The sequence below is a fragment of the Eulemur rufifrons genome, chromosome 29 (assembly GCF_041146395.1).
Source record: "Eulemur rufifrons isolate Redbay chromosome 29, OSU_ERuf_1, whole genome shotgun sequence".
Lineage (NCBI taxonomy): Eukaryota > Metazoa > Chordata > Mammalia > Primates > Lemuridae > Eulemur > Eulemur rufifrons.
This window is the reverse complement of record NC_091011.1, coordinates 54,319,276-54,333,778: the sequence shown is the minus strand read 5'-3', so window position 1 is coordinate 54,333,778 and position 14,503 is coordinate 54,319,276. Positions and strand designations below refer to the sequence as shown.

The 14,503-nt window shown below is 31.8% G+C and overlaps 1 protein-coding gene and 1 non-coding gene across 2 annotated transcripts in view; both read right to left on the bottom strand.

Moving 5' to 3' along the window:
• Nucleotides 1–14,503, bottom strand: part of PCLO (piccolo presynaptic cytomatrix protein) — a 360,664-nt gene that overhangs the window by 183,825 nt on the left and 162,336 nt on the right. The window contains exon 4 of the mRNA XM_069462070.1: nucleotides 2,247–3,017. Coding sequence (XP_069318171.1) covers nucleotides 2,247–3,017 — 771 coding nt within the window. The remainder of the gene's footprint in view (nucleotides 1–2,246; nucleotides 3,018–14,503) is intronic.
• On the bottom strand, nucleotides 8,502–8,605 carry LOC138377665 (U6 spliceosomal RNA). The gene has a single exon (XR_011231831.1). It is a non-coding gene; the product is annotated as a U6 spliceosomal RNA (small nuclear RNA).

The following is a 14,503-nucleotide window of genomic DNA, read 5'->3' as shown; positions in this document are numbered from 1 at the left end:
TTGATCCACTTCTTCCATTTCTGGCATGTCCTTTTGAATTACCTTTTTTCTGCTATGGACAGTCATTAAAACTAAACAGAAAAAGATCAAAGTAAGCTTAACTTTGAAGCTGAATTTCATATAACTCCATCATAAAATTTTAGGCCAAGATTTTAAAAAATAATATGGCATATTCAATCAATGCTCTTCTAAAACACTAGTATTAATCATCTTTTAATGTCATCAAATGTTATCTACATTTAATGAAATATAATAAGAACAGTAATTTTAATTTATTTCACTGGTTTCCATTCTTTGTGAATGTTTTATATTATAAATAATATATTAGTAAAATAGTGTATAATTCAATTTATAAATAAATAACTATATACATATTGAGGTTGTACAATAAAAGAAATAGTAATGATTTAAAAAGTGACAAAGGTACAAAATAAAAGGAAAAAATAGCACATTAACAAAATATTTGAAGACTTCTTGTTTAGATTATTTTTAAAACACAGTAAGGAATCAGTAGGAATATCTGAATGATAGAGTTAAATTAATTGAATCCTGCAAAAAACTTATCTGACAACTATATAATGGAGAAGGGAGAAATGGAAGGCATATTGACCAATCATTAGATTACTCAATAATTGGCAAAAGGTCATGAAAGCTGTAAGTAAGGCAGTGTCCTGAGGAACAGGAGTTAATGGACAGGAGTGTGATAACTTGGATGTGGAGAACAAAGGGCAGGGAAGAAGAAAACTTCAATCACTCAGATTAGTGACTGGGAGACAGAAGACAGGTGAATGATGGTGCCATTGTCAGAAATAGAAAGTCAGAAGCAGAAACAGCTTCTATAGAGAAGTGGGTAGGATTCAGACATATCAAGTTTGAATTTACAGTGAGGCTGTGAAGTGGAGCTACCTCCTGGGTACTTGAAATTGTAAGTCTGACACTCAAAATAGGGATAGGAGGTACACAAATGGGTGTAAAAATTGTTCATGTGGCTCCCCTAGGAGGAAAGAAGACAGAAGTCAAAGAAAAACAAGAAAAATCTTATCATTTGGAATTGACAAAGAAATCCTGGAGACGGTCCAACTAGAACTTGTAAGGTGTGATCAGAAAAACAAAAAAAACAAAAAAGTAGAGGGTCATGAAAGCAAAGCCATGGATAGTGTCACAAAGGGGCAATCAGTACCATGCATCAGGTTCTACAAAGATCAGCTAGAAGAAGAAATAGGTGGTGGTACTGACTAGATCCCACCATGAGAATGGAGAATATAGAGGCATCTGCTTTCTTTGACCCTGACAAAACTTATTTATATAAAGAAGGAAGATCAGGATTTATAGTTAGTAAGCATGTGTTAAACTTGTACACAAAAAATAACTGAATCAGAGTCAGAATGGACTATAGTTTCTAGTTAGAGCTTAAATACTAAGTTTTAATGCTAAGATGTCATTTAATTTCCCTTTAAATAATTGCAGTTATCTGAGAATTAAAATTATTCAATTAGATATAAGAATGATGTAAGATTTCTTATAGCTCTAAAACATCAGAATTCCTCCAAAAATGATATAATCGCTTGTGCAAATATTGGTTAAAATGGGTTACTCTAAAAAGTTTCTATTAAAGAGAAAGAAAAGAATATATATTATTCCAGATTATGTTTGGATTATAAACAGCCTTTCAATATTAAATACATTGAATGAAACTCCTAGCAAAATTACATCATATTTAAAAACATGCTAAATACTAAAACAAACTGCTCTGTGAATATTTAAGATGACTTTTGTTTTGGATTTCGTCACTTTTTTTTTTTTTTTTTTTTGAGCAATCATTTAAGGCTGACTACACCTTAAAAGGGTTTCAACTGGGAAAAGGAAAGTTGACTGTTGTGTAACCAAAGGGCAAAATGAATAGAAACTTACATAAGCCATATTGTTCTATGTTAGAGGGGATATAGATTTTTATGTCCATAGTAGGAAAAAAAAAGAAATAACTTAAAACTGTAGGAATCTTCTTTATCACTCTATATGATTTTGATAAATTATATAATGGGCATAAGACACAGAAAAATAAATGCTATTATCCATGCTTTATGTAAACTTGATTAAGCTGTCAAAAGGTAAAGTTCTTCATTTTCAGCAAACAATTGTTTTAAGGCCTTCACTTATATAATTACCCTTGAGCAACTTGCTTACTTAGGTAAAAATTAGTAAATTACATACATGAGACTGTGCAAAGTTAAGAAAATATAACTTACTGTTTTTTCTTTCCCAGGTTCTGCCTGATCAGATTTTGCTATGCATACTGCCTGTGGCTGTTCTTTTATTTTTTTGGTTGTTTTGTCATCTTCCTTAGGCAAACTCTGAGGAATGTCAGGTGGCAAATCCGGCTTGGTCTGTGGTTTTTTCTCTTCTTGTACTGCCTTTGGAGCCACTTTGCCTTCACCCTTTTCTTTAGCAATTTGTACTTGAGTTTTAAGTAAGTCATGTTTCTGTTGCTCTTCTAAAGCTGATGTTTTTGCTTCTAGGGGTAACTTTTTGTCTTCGGGGGCTGGCTTTTTTTCTTCTAGAGTTGGCTTTTCTTTTTTAGGAGGTGGCATTTCTTTTTCAGGAGGTGGCTTTTCTTTTTCAGGAGGTGGCTCTTTTTCTTCAGAGCTTGGTTTTTTTTCTTCTGGGAGTAAATTTTTTTCTTCAGAAGCTGTTTTTTTTTCTTGAACAGCTGAAGCTTTGTCTTTCTCTGGTTTACTTTCTTCTTGTTTTCGATCTACCTTAGGGGGATATTTCTCAACTGAGGGTGTTTCTTTTATTTTCTCTAGAATGCCTTTTTCAGCATCTGCTTTTACTTCTTGTTCTTCTTTTTTCACTTTTACTTGAGGAAGCATTGCTGTTTTCTGAGATGGTGGTTCTGTAGGTATAGGTACGGGGGATGCTTTGGGTCCTGATGATGGAGGTGGGATTTTGCCCACATCTCCAAGCTGTCCTGATATTGCTCTCTGGGTCTGACAATTTAAACAAAGCCATTCTTGAATCTGCAAATAAAACAGCAATGAACAGATTAACTATATTATAATGTATCTGTTTCTGTGTATTTACCAAAGTGAAAATTTGTCAATTTCTAGTTGCTTTTTTTATGTATGGAGAAGGTGGGTCATTTTTCTAAATCAATGACACAGTGATTTTTTTAAAAAAAGATTACAGAAGACTATTTGAAATCTACAAATGTGTGGAATCTCTATAAGCTAGCAATTCACTCTCTTCATCATAAATGAGAAAAAGAAAAAAAAAAAAGAAAAATTGCACTAAACATGGACCCAGGGAAATATCCATTTTTGGGGAGAAAAATATCTGCATTTGTTCTAAATAAAATTATTTTTAAGCCTAGTGCCTTCAAAGTTATTATTTCTATCATAAATTTATTCAAGCACTCTTACATTTCATAACAATGTTTTTAAACAAAAAATTAATTGAAAGTTCTCTTAGAATTTAGACTATTATTGCCTATTGCTTCGTGGGCCAAATATAGTTCTACTTACCTGAGCAGAGCTTTACAAGTATAGCTAGACTTTTCAAGAATCACTTGTGCATAAATCTCTATCTGTTTCCTATTAAAAAAATAATTTCATTCTTAATACTAATCACATTTCCTCAGGTAATTGAGCAAGAAGTACTCAAAGGCTAAAATTATTTGGCATCTTTTTCCAAGTGTGTTCTGATTTGCTAACTAAAACATTTCCTTGTATCTTTGCTTTTCAGTATGTAAGCCATGGCCACCTGCACTAAATCAACTGAGGTGGCCCTTAGACATACAAATAAATGCCTTGGAACTACACCAAAACTATTTCAGCAGAATTCTGGGAGTACAACAAGAAGGAGCTGCCTTTTTGATAAATTGTCTGGCTAATGCTTTTGCAAACTAAAGACTAAAACCATTCTCTGATAAGAACATATGATGAACGATCACATAGGAGACAGATTATGTCAGAAAAATACTATTGCAGAATTCCTCCCTGATTGATGTATATTGTAGTTTTTCTTACCTATGCTAATGTAATAAATAAAGGCTGTGCATGTAGTTCTAATTATTATCATTTAATGTGTACCCATTTTGTAAGGCACAGGATTGGAGGGTCATACAAATAATATTGCTTTCGAAATGCGACATTATCCTCTGAGAAGTTCAATTTCAAATTGCTCCTCATACTTGCTCACTCTTTATAGTTACTTAGCTTAAATTATTTAGAGACCAAATCACTTACTGTTCTAGAATACTGTCAGAGATCTAAGTTTCATTTCTTACTTTAGTTTCCAATTTCTTTAGAAGCATTAAAATATAGCTTAATATCTGTGACTGTTTTGCAATCTGTAAGCCATTATAATTCTTACTTGCTGATCTAAAAGAGTAAAGGCAAAAGTCAATTCTTAAGCTTCAGTAAAATGCTGTCTATAAAACATTAGGATGTATTACGGGTTCACTTGCTTTTTGTGTGTCTGATCACTCAATATCAATTCCCTTCTTAATTTCATGTCTAAGCTGCACTGAAGCAAATTCTGCCTTCTTTATATGACTTTATGTAAAAATCATAGGAAAGAAACTGATTTGATTTCTTATGCCAAATACTAAAAGTTCTAGCTCTTGTGTTAAACAATCCCTGAGGCAGAAACTTCCATAATACCTACAGAAAATCAATCTTAATAATCTATGCTGTGGTATTAAAAACCATTACTTGGTTGAACCACATCTTAAGACATTTTCATTCAGAGCCTGACTTTTTTAAAAACAAAAACAGATACAAATAGCTGCATCACTGTGTTGTTTTGTCACATTGATTCTAAAAATCACATGCAGCTGTGTATTAAGCATTCCCATTGGCCATGCCCTAATGTAAATAAGTTAGAAAGTTTTTAGTATACCAGTAATACAGCTTTCATTCCATTGGAAATTTTTGTCTATTAGAAAGTGTCACTTTTTTAGCTGAGTTTTGGGGACAAATTATTCTTACAAAGTTGTCATCTCTTGCTACTTAAAGTATATGATACCACAAAGTACATGGCTCTTGTTAAAAGGAAAATGCGTTGAGAAAATAAAGCATAGTGATTATTTCAAGATAGTATACTCATAGTTTTCTTACCATTTGAAATTTAGGTAACAGAATAAAAGGTATAATCTATTTAATTTGGGATATCAAATAAAATACTTCATTTTCCCAATTTAAAGTAATGCTTGCAAAATCTATAAAGCAGTGATAACCACCATGCTACTACTAAGTAAGGTTTGTAATGCAAACAGAAGGCAATAGCAGAAATCTGAGAAATAAAAGATATTATCCTGAGAACCTCATTGCCTATTTCAAATTAAAGTTTTTGCTTAAATTCCCATCCATATTCAGTTAGACCTAACATTTTCTTTTTTTTTTTTTTCATATTTTTTTCCCGGGTATTTTCTTTTTTTTTTTTTTTAATTTCATCTTGTTATGGGGGATACAGAATTGCAGGTTACATACGTTGCCCCTGTACCGCCTTTCCCCCCAAGTCAGAGCTTCAGGCGTGTCTGTTCCCCAGGTAGTGCGCGTTGCACCCATCATGTAGGTATATATCCCTCCCTTCCCCACCCCCCCAGACCTAACATTTTCAATCATTGTTATTTTGCATTTTTAATATGATGTTACTATACTCAGTCCCTTGAGTGCATGATTAATTTTCATTATTAAAAAAATAGGAAAGCCAAGCCTAATTCTTTTGGTTTTATACTTCGACTAATTGTCACCAAAATTAATTTGAAAACTGATGTTTCTATTATGTCAAATAATGACAACATAATTCATTCATGTATCTATTCTGTATATATCTATTCTGTTTATATCCATGGAGTACATTTGAAAAGTATATGTGCAAGTCTTATTCCATCAGGAAACTTACATGCAGGTAGAAGATAAAAGGCACAGGCAAAAATAAGCATAATATGCAGTAAAAAAATATAAGGAGACAGAAGGAGACATTGTGTTGCAATGCAGAAGAGGGTGATTCCATTTCTTGCCAGACATTCCAAGAAGATTTAGCCTTAAAATAGATACATTAATAAATTGTGAATGTACTTTTCCAAAAATATTTGTTGTCATTACTTAATAGGAATATCAGTTACAAAAATTTATTTATATTTGGTGGCAATCAGTCAAAATATAAAGTCAATAACACCAGGCTTAAGACTTATTATTTTATTCACATTGAAATTTTATCATTAAGTTAAAGGATAAGACATAGCAAAATCAGATAACACATACCTGTGAAAAGGTAATGATTTAAAGCACTAGATTTAACTGAATATGCATAGAAATTAAATAATTAATTTGTTGTTTAGTTGTAAAAAATATAATGGTAGATAAGTTTGAAGAAATAAGTTGGGATTATTTCTTAGATCTGGCAGTTATTGCCAAACAAACAAATTTAGACAGTTTGTGGAAGAAATTGGGATCCAGTGAAGGTTTCTGTGAAAGAGTAAGATCTGCTATGTTAAGAGCAATCTGGCAGAATGTAGTTACCTACCTATATTGGTACAAATGAAATCTAGAGGCAGAAAGAAACTATTACAGAAAATGGAAAGGATGCAATGCATGTAACAGGATTCTTTGATGAATTTAGTTTAGAATATAAGGAATTTCAGAAATTATAAGTCACACAAGGTTTTTTTTTTTTTCAACAATTAGAAAGGCTGAATTGTTAGTCTCATATGTGTGTCTCTTTTCGGCAGCCCTAGAACCAAAAATATTTAATAGAATGCCAACAAATTCAGCAAGCTAAGGAAGTTATAATGCCAATAAAGAATTGAGAGGAAAAAAACTCACAATAACACTCAAAATTTTATATTTCTTTAAATATGTAAATTCAAATTTTATTTATTAAGGGAAAATATAAGAGTATCATTGGAAGAAAAGACAGAGGCTAGGTAAAATATAAAGTGGAAATGAGAAAAGCAAAATTGATCAGGTTTTTGACAGTGAACAAAAAAGAAAAACAATGATTTTCCAAGAAGGTTCATTTTGGACAATATGGGTCATAACCATTATAATATCATCATTAATCATAAACAAACTTACTAGAACAATTTGCTGCACAAAAAATTTTGAAAATATTCCATAACTACATAAGAAAATATAAAAATTTGTAGTCACAAATATTAACTAAATGAAATTGAGAACAAAAGAACTATACAGAAGATCAACAACACCAAAAGCTGGTTTTTCAAAAAGATAAACAAAATTGACAGTCCTCTTGCTAAATTGACAAGAACTCGAAGGGAAAGGACTCTAATAAACTCAATTAGAAATGAAAAAGGAGAGGTCACAACAGACACCACAGAAACACAAAACCTTATCTTTGAATACTATAAAAACCTACATGCCCAAATGTGGAGGAAATGGACAAATTCCTAGAAACATATAACCTCCCTAAGTTTACTCAGGAGGAAACAGAATTCCTGAACAGACCAATATCAAGCACAGAAATTGGAGCAGCAATTAAAAATCTTCCAAAAAGGAAAAGTCCCGGAACAGATGGCTATACTTTTGAGTTTTACCAAACATACAAAGGGAACTCATACCTATACTACAGAAATTATTCCACAACATTGAGAAAGATGGTATCCTCCCTAATTCATTCTACGAAGCCAGTATCACCTTGATACCAAAGCCAGGAAAGGACATGAAAAAAAAAAAAAGAAAACTACAGACCAATATCTCTCATGAATATAGATGCAAAAATCCTCAACAAAATTTTAGCAAATCAAATCCAACAGCATATCAAAAAAGTATTTTTCATTCTTTAACAAAAATAATCCCAGAGATTTTTGTATCACTATATTCAAGAATTTGATTAAGTTCTATTATATTTCTAAGCCCAAAACATGTTATCAGCACTCTTAGTTCCCCAATAGCCACATTATGAACTAAATATTCATAATGTTTCTAGTCCAGCAGCACTCTGGAAATAAACAAGATTCTTTAACTTATATAAGAACTCAATGCATAATATATCAATGCCATATATGACTTTTATTAGCTGAAAAGATTTAGCCAAACATAGTATTAACCTTTTCTGTATCAGTTACAATTGTGATAGATATGACAACTCATATTTTGCCTTAAGGTTAAATATCAAATGAGTTACAGTTTTATCTCTGAAATAGTTCCTTATAAAGATAGCTAGTGAGATATCCAGAAAATTTTTTTATATATATACATATATGAAGTTTCTATTATATTACTGAGTTTACTACTCATAGATATATACAAAATATAGATGCTTAAGGAAGCTTTTTTAAAACATACTAGTCATCATCATAGATGCTCTCAGACCATTTACATTTGCATTTCTGTTATTTTAAAATATATTTTATTTTGAGTTACACTATTATCAACATCCTCGAATGGTATAACACAAAATAAATTGTTTCATTTATATTATTATTAAATAAAGTCAGAAACTTCCATGCTATGACATCAATTGCATCTTTTTTTTCCTTAAATATGGAACATGTCACGCATTTGTGTGTCATCCTTGTGCAGGGGCCATGCTAATCTCTGTATCGTTCCAATTTTAGTACATGTGCTGCCGAAGCGAGCACACCAATCACATCTTTATTCAGTGTTTGAACATTTATAACCAGGATATCAAAATTCATCTCCAAGTAGGGAAAATTCTGATAAACAAATAGTGCATAAAAAATAATGCCACATTGATCACAAAATACTTGAATATATTCAATTGCCAGCTAGTACATGTTAATAAAACACATTTATTTTAACATCAAATCATCATAGCTTGTTCAAAACAAAACAACGCTCAAAAAATCCATTAATCTTAAGAGGAAAGTAGGAAATGAAGGCAATAAAAACCCAGAAAAGGGATGCCGCTGTGCTACTCAGCATTTTTCCATCAATAAGCAATTTGCTTTATATAACATTTCAGCTGTAACTATAGCAACAATACCATTAAGGAAAATCTCAGAACTTCAGGGCTGCCTATCAGTTTCCTAAGTATCTTTTCTGAAGCATGGTAATAAGACCTGCAGCAGGTTGAAAAGTTTGCTTTTAGACTTAAAATGGTAGGAAAGTGATGGTCGCAAAACCTATATTAACATTCACGTTTGTATCTGAGAAATCTTGCAAATAGCACTTTAAATGAATTTTAATTAAAAGATCAATTGGACGAATTAGGAAGCTCATATAATTTCCATCAAGAGAAGTGTTCAATCAGAGACTATGTGGGCCCCTTCTCAAAATTTTGTAAAGGAAAGCCAAATGATCAAGGGGATTGATAATAGAACATTCATTGAGTTCCCTGCCTACTATGAAGCTTTTGAGTCAACAAAAATTTTACAGAGGTTTTTGTCTGTTTATTTGCTTATCATCCAGAATCTCATTTAAGCACAGAAGTATACACAAGTAATCTGCTTAGAAATCACTTATTTGACAAATGCACCAGTTTAGGAGCAATGTCACAAGCAACTTGTCACTTGTAACAATGTCACCTATAATCTTGGCAATGTGGTAGTCTACTTATCGCAGATCCATGCATTGTTACAATTCAGTTTGACATCCTGATAATCTGGTGTTTTACTTACAAATTTATTCCCTATACAATTGATGCACTCGTTTTCTAGACTATACAATCAGTTATTCAGGCTACAAAATATCAAAAGTCTGTGATCATTCATGAGACTGTAGTTTACAGGTGTACACAATGATGCATTTGTGACACTTCTATTCTTACTCTGTCTGTCCTAAAAATGAATGAAATTGTGTGTCAAGTATTTTTTATCATCATGCTCTTTTTGACTAGGATGTGTAGTTTCCCTTGTATTTTTGTTTCTTTTACAAGCATTGACATAGGAATAACTCAGGTCCTAAACACATCATTGAATGATTGAGGTTCTTCCTCATTTGCTTGTATGTAGACATAAGATTATATCAAAATGTATTAGAACATGAATACATATGTGTAAAACTGAGAAATAACAAAAGAGTCAATGTAAATATTAATTTCTGGTGGAATTACTGAATGTGAAGGGTAGGAATCAATATGAAACCTAACCTAATAGAATACTGGATACTGTCAGAACTTTGTACTGGGGTTATTACTCCTAGGTCTAAATTGATCAGTGGTCATGTCCCTAATCATCTCTTCTTTTATGTGTATGTTTATTTTTGCAAGATCCTCACACACCCATATATCCAAAAGAATTCTCTTTGTTTCTGTCATTAGATACTTGTAGGTTTCTATATAATGTAAAACACATTAATAGATATTTCCAAAAATAGCAACATGCTAACTAAAATCATGTATATTATAACCAGATATTAAAACTATGTTTAGAATATAATTTCATACTCTCGGTTGATATTCTTTTTGTGTCCATTTTACTTTGCCTAAACCAGAATCATTTTTCTGGTTGCTTTCTCATCATAATTTAGATATATTTTCCTAAACTAAGAAAGTAACCTCTCAGTGTTTGATGTTTTTATTTATTTACTTACTTTTACATAAATTTAAGGGGCACAAGTGCAATTTTGTTACATGGATATATTGTGTAGTAGTGAAGTCTGTTGTACATTCTATCAATTGAGTAATTTTTTTGTCTTCTATTCCTCTCTGTTTTTGATGTTTTAAATACCATTATAGAAATAACACATAAATACATACCTACATTAATGAAAATACTGGTGAATTATTATCTTAACACAATTTTGACAGAACTCTCTGAAGAAAAGTGTGGGCTCAATGTGCTTTTGTAGTCTACTCAGGCTTTTATAATAAAATACCATAAACTGGGTAGCTTATAAACAACATAAATTTATTTCTCACAGTTCTAGAGGCTGGGAAGTCTAAGAACAAGGTACTGACAGATTTGGTGTTTATTGAGGGCCCACTTCTGCTTCATAGATGGTGAGTTCTTGCTGTGTTCTCACATTGTGGAAAAGTCAAGCAAGCTGCCTCAAGCCTCTTATATAAGGCCATTAATCACACTCATGAGGACTCCATCCTCATGACCAACTGCCTCCTAAAAGCCTCCACCCCCTAATACCCACCACCATGGAGATTAGGATTTCAACATATAAATTTTGGGGGGACACAAACATTCAGACCATTTTATATATATGTATATTTATCTATATGTATATATAATTGTATGAATATATTTGAATAGTCTGAATACATACACACCAATATTCATCTCTATAGATAAAGAACTAGATAGTGTTTTCTTCTGTAATATTTTCCTGTCTGTCTATCTATCTTTCTTCCTATCTGGATAGAGGACAGCATGGAGAGAGAGAGGGAGCTTACCAAAACTATTCTTCAACTAAGTAATCTAGCTGGTTTGAGTTCAATCAGAGGCATTAGGATAACTGATAATCTACCAGTGTGTATCCAAGGATACAACTGATTTCTCACTGGTAACCAATGATGCACCAGTGATTACCAATTATGTGTAATCATAAAGACATTGCATTGATTTTAGCTAACTTCACTCTATTAAAAATGTAAGACTTAGAGGAAAGGTTTATCTGTGGATTCATGGCATATTTTTGCAACTAATTGTTCCAGCATACTTAGTTTTAGGCAGGGAGTTATTTATGTGTTATAAGTCCAGTAAAAAAAATAACCAACAGTTTTTAAAATATATAATTTATGTTATATGTGTGTCAAATTAATTTTTTATATATTCTTCATCCCTCTGCGCTTGTAAAGGTATATTTTGTTATATCACTCTTATAAAAGCTATATATTGATTTTGCATATGGGAATAATTACGTCCAAGCCAAAACAAAACAAAAAAACACCTCTGACGTCTAACTTAGTCACTACTTACTCAGCACTACAAGCAATGAGTTATTGAATTTTAAAGCAAGATTTATTTCAAAGATTCTAACACACTTCACCACAGGGGAATTTTATGTTTGTTAAGATTAAAAAGCCATACGCATTTGGAAGATAGATCACTTAAAACACATTGCCACTGAATAAAATTTGTAGAACATTTTACAGAAGAAATAAAAATCAATATCCACTTTTAAATTTGAGAATCATTGTGGATATTCAAAGACAGAATAATCTCACAGACTAGGGAAGCTGAAATGCCTAAAAGGGCAGGTTACACCAGACTGGCTGGATAATGGAGAATGGATACAGGTGGTTGGAGGGATTGGTTAGGTGTTAAGCCGTCCCGCAATATAGTAGAACACAGTGCAGTACTGGAAGCCCTTGTTGCAGGGAAAAATCAGTATGTTGATTTTGCAATAGGTAAATGTGCCTAGGTTGAACTATGTTTCCCAGAATTGCCTTTCCTAAATGTTTTCCGTTACAGTGTGACACGAGATATTTTGTGTGAGATTTGGCATGTAAAAGCGAAGCAGCAGCCATATGGCTTTTTGCATGCTAAGGAAATCTGGGCAGGGTCACTAGATGCTCTTATAAGTTATGCATGTTTTCACTTAGTGATTAGCTTGGGATGGAGACAGGGATGCAGTTGATATATTTTTCTCTGGATTTTCCTTCAGTTCTTTCACCAATTTTTAGGTTAGAGGCAATGAGAATGGACAAGTGTTCTGACCCATCCTCAGGGGTTCCAGCTTGTCTTTACTCTCCTCTACTTTAAATTCCTCTTCTCTTCCTCTGCCTGCTCTTCAGAATTCAAGCTTCAACAGTCTTTCAGCAATCACTTAGCTTTCTCTCACAATTGTGTAAGGTCAAATCCCTACAGAGAATTTTGTATATACATTCTATATTTCCTAACGGAAGAATAACTTTACAATGAACACCCATGAAGCATTGATCCAATTAAAGAAAGGGAATATTATCATTACATTTGAAGCTTCTTCCAAACTCACTAATGTATATCCTCCTGTGAGTTGACTACTATCCTAAATTTTGTGTCAATCATTATGACATTTTTGGGCATAATTTTACCCTATGTGCTTGTATACCTAAACACTGTATTATTTGCTATTGAATATTTGGAAACATGCTCTCTAAATTTCATTACTCTTCTGATTCTCTATGATTTTGGAGTCAGAATTATAGAGAGTTATTTTTCATATATATTAATATCTTTTAAAATCACAGCATTTTCTCAAATTTAAGTTATAGTGCCATTAGCAAGTATTACTAACAATGACAGATAAATATAAATATATAAGACCATAGCTAGATGTAGGCAGTATGAGAAATAAGAGTTCGTGATTCACCTAACTCACTTAACTTCATTTTTTTTAAATATTAGAGAGACCACCACCAAAATCCGTGCCAAACTCAGGTTATGAGCCACCAATGTGTACTCCCTTCATCAGACACTTTTTTAAATTACAAATATAGTGAAGATCCTATAATCTCAGTGATCACAGATTACTCAGTTAATATGAGGCTAATTGTTAAAAAGAGAATATGAAAATTAAATATTCAAAAAGGAAAGTAGAGATTATAAAAATTTGAATATTCTATTTTTAGATAGCATTTTGTTTTACTTGACATCTAACAGCTAATTAGTATTGATAAATCTTTGTGAGATTCTGAAGTTATGGAATTCAATTCATTCATAAGATAATTATCATATATTTCCTATGATTCCTGTTGTTCTCAATGTTACATATGTGATCTTAGCTCTTGGAAGAACCAAAGTAATTACATAGGCACCAACAAAAATATAATAAATACAGATCTATATATGTCATAGGCAGGAATATATAACATATAAGTATATATTCACGTTTATATCTTCATTTAGTCAAGTGATAAAATTAACAATGATAAAATCAGGATTAGGAATGTAGCAACTAAATTGGCCAAAGTCACCAGGGAAACTTTAAAAAAGTGCAATTTATTATGGGCAGTGACATACCACTTGAATTTGGAAAACAGAGAACAATTGATTCCAGAGACAAGAAACATACCTCCCCTCTCCCACATACACACAAAATGAGTATCCTTCTTGCTCTAGGATAATAGAAACAAGTAGAAAACTAGGTGGAGAATGAAAACAATATATGATTCACATGTGGAAGATAATCTGTTACAGAGTTTAGGCTGAAAATCATAGGGATAAAACAGTTCAAGTTTAAGTAAATATTTAAGAAGGACTTAGCTCCTCAGTTAAGATATGACTGGTGGCATCTGCTTTAAAGCTAGTCATTTATTTAAGCTATTCCTTTTCCTGTAGCCATGTTTAGACTTTAGAATCTTAAGTCTCATATATTGAACCTAAATTGGTTTGTTTCTTTAAAAAACACATAAATATATATACATATAAATAAGTATATATTTATTTTTATAGAAGTACTGTTTATGGTCAATGTTTGAAAAATTTGAAACTATCCTTGAAAATTACATTGAATTTTCTGATGCCACTAAATATTTCTGAGAACATAATTTTTATTGATGATGCAATAAAAATTTTTGCAATGCACTGCAATTTTTGTGTGTATATATTTTATTTATATACACACAATTGTGTGTATATATTTTA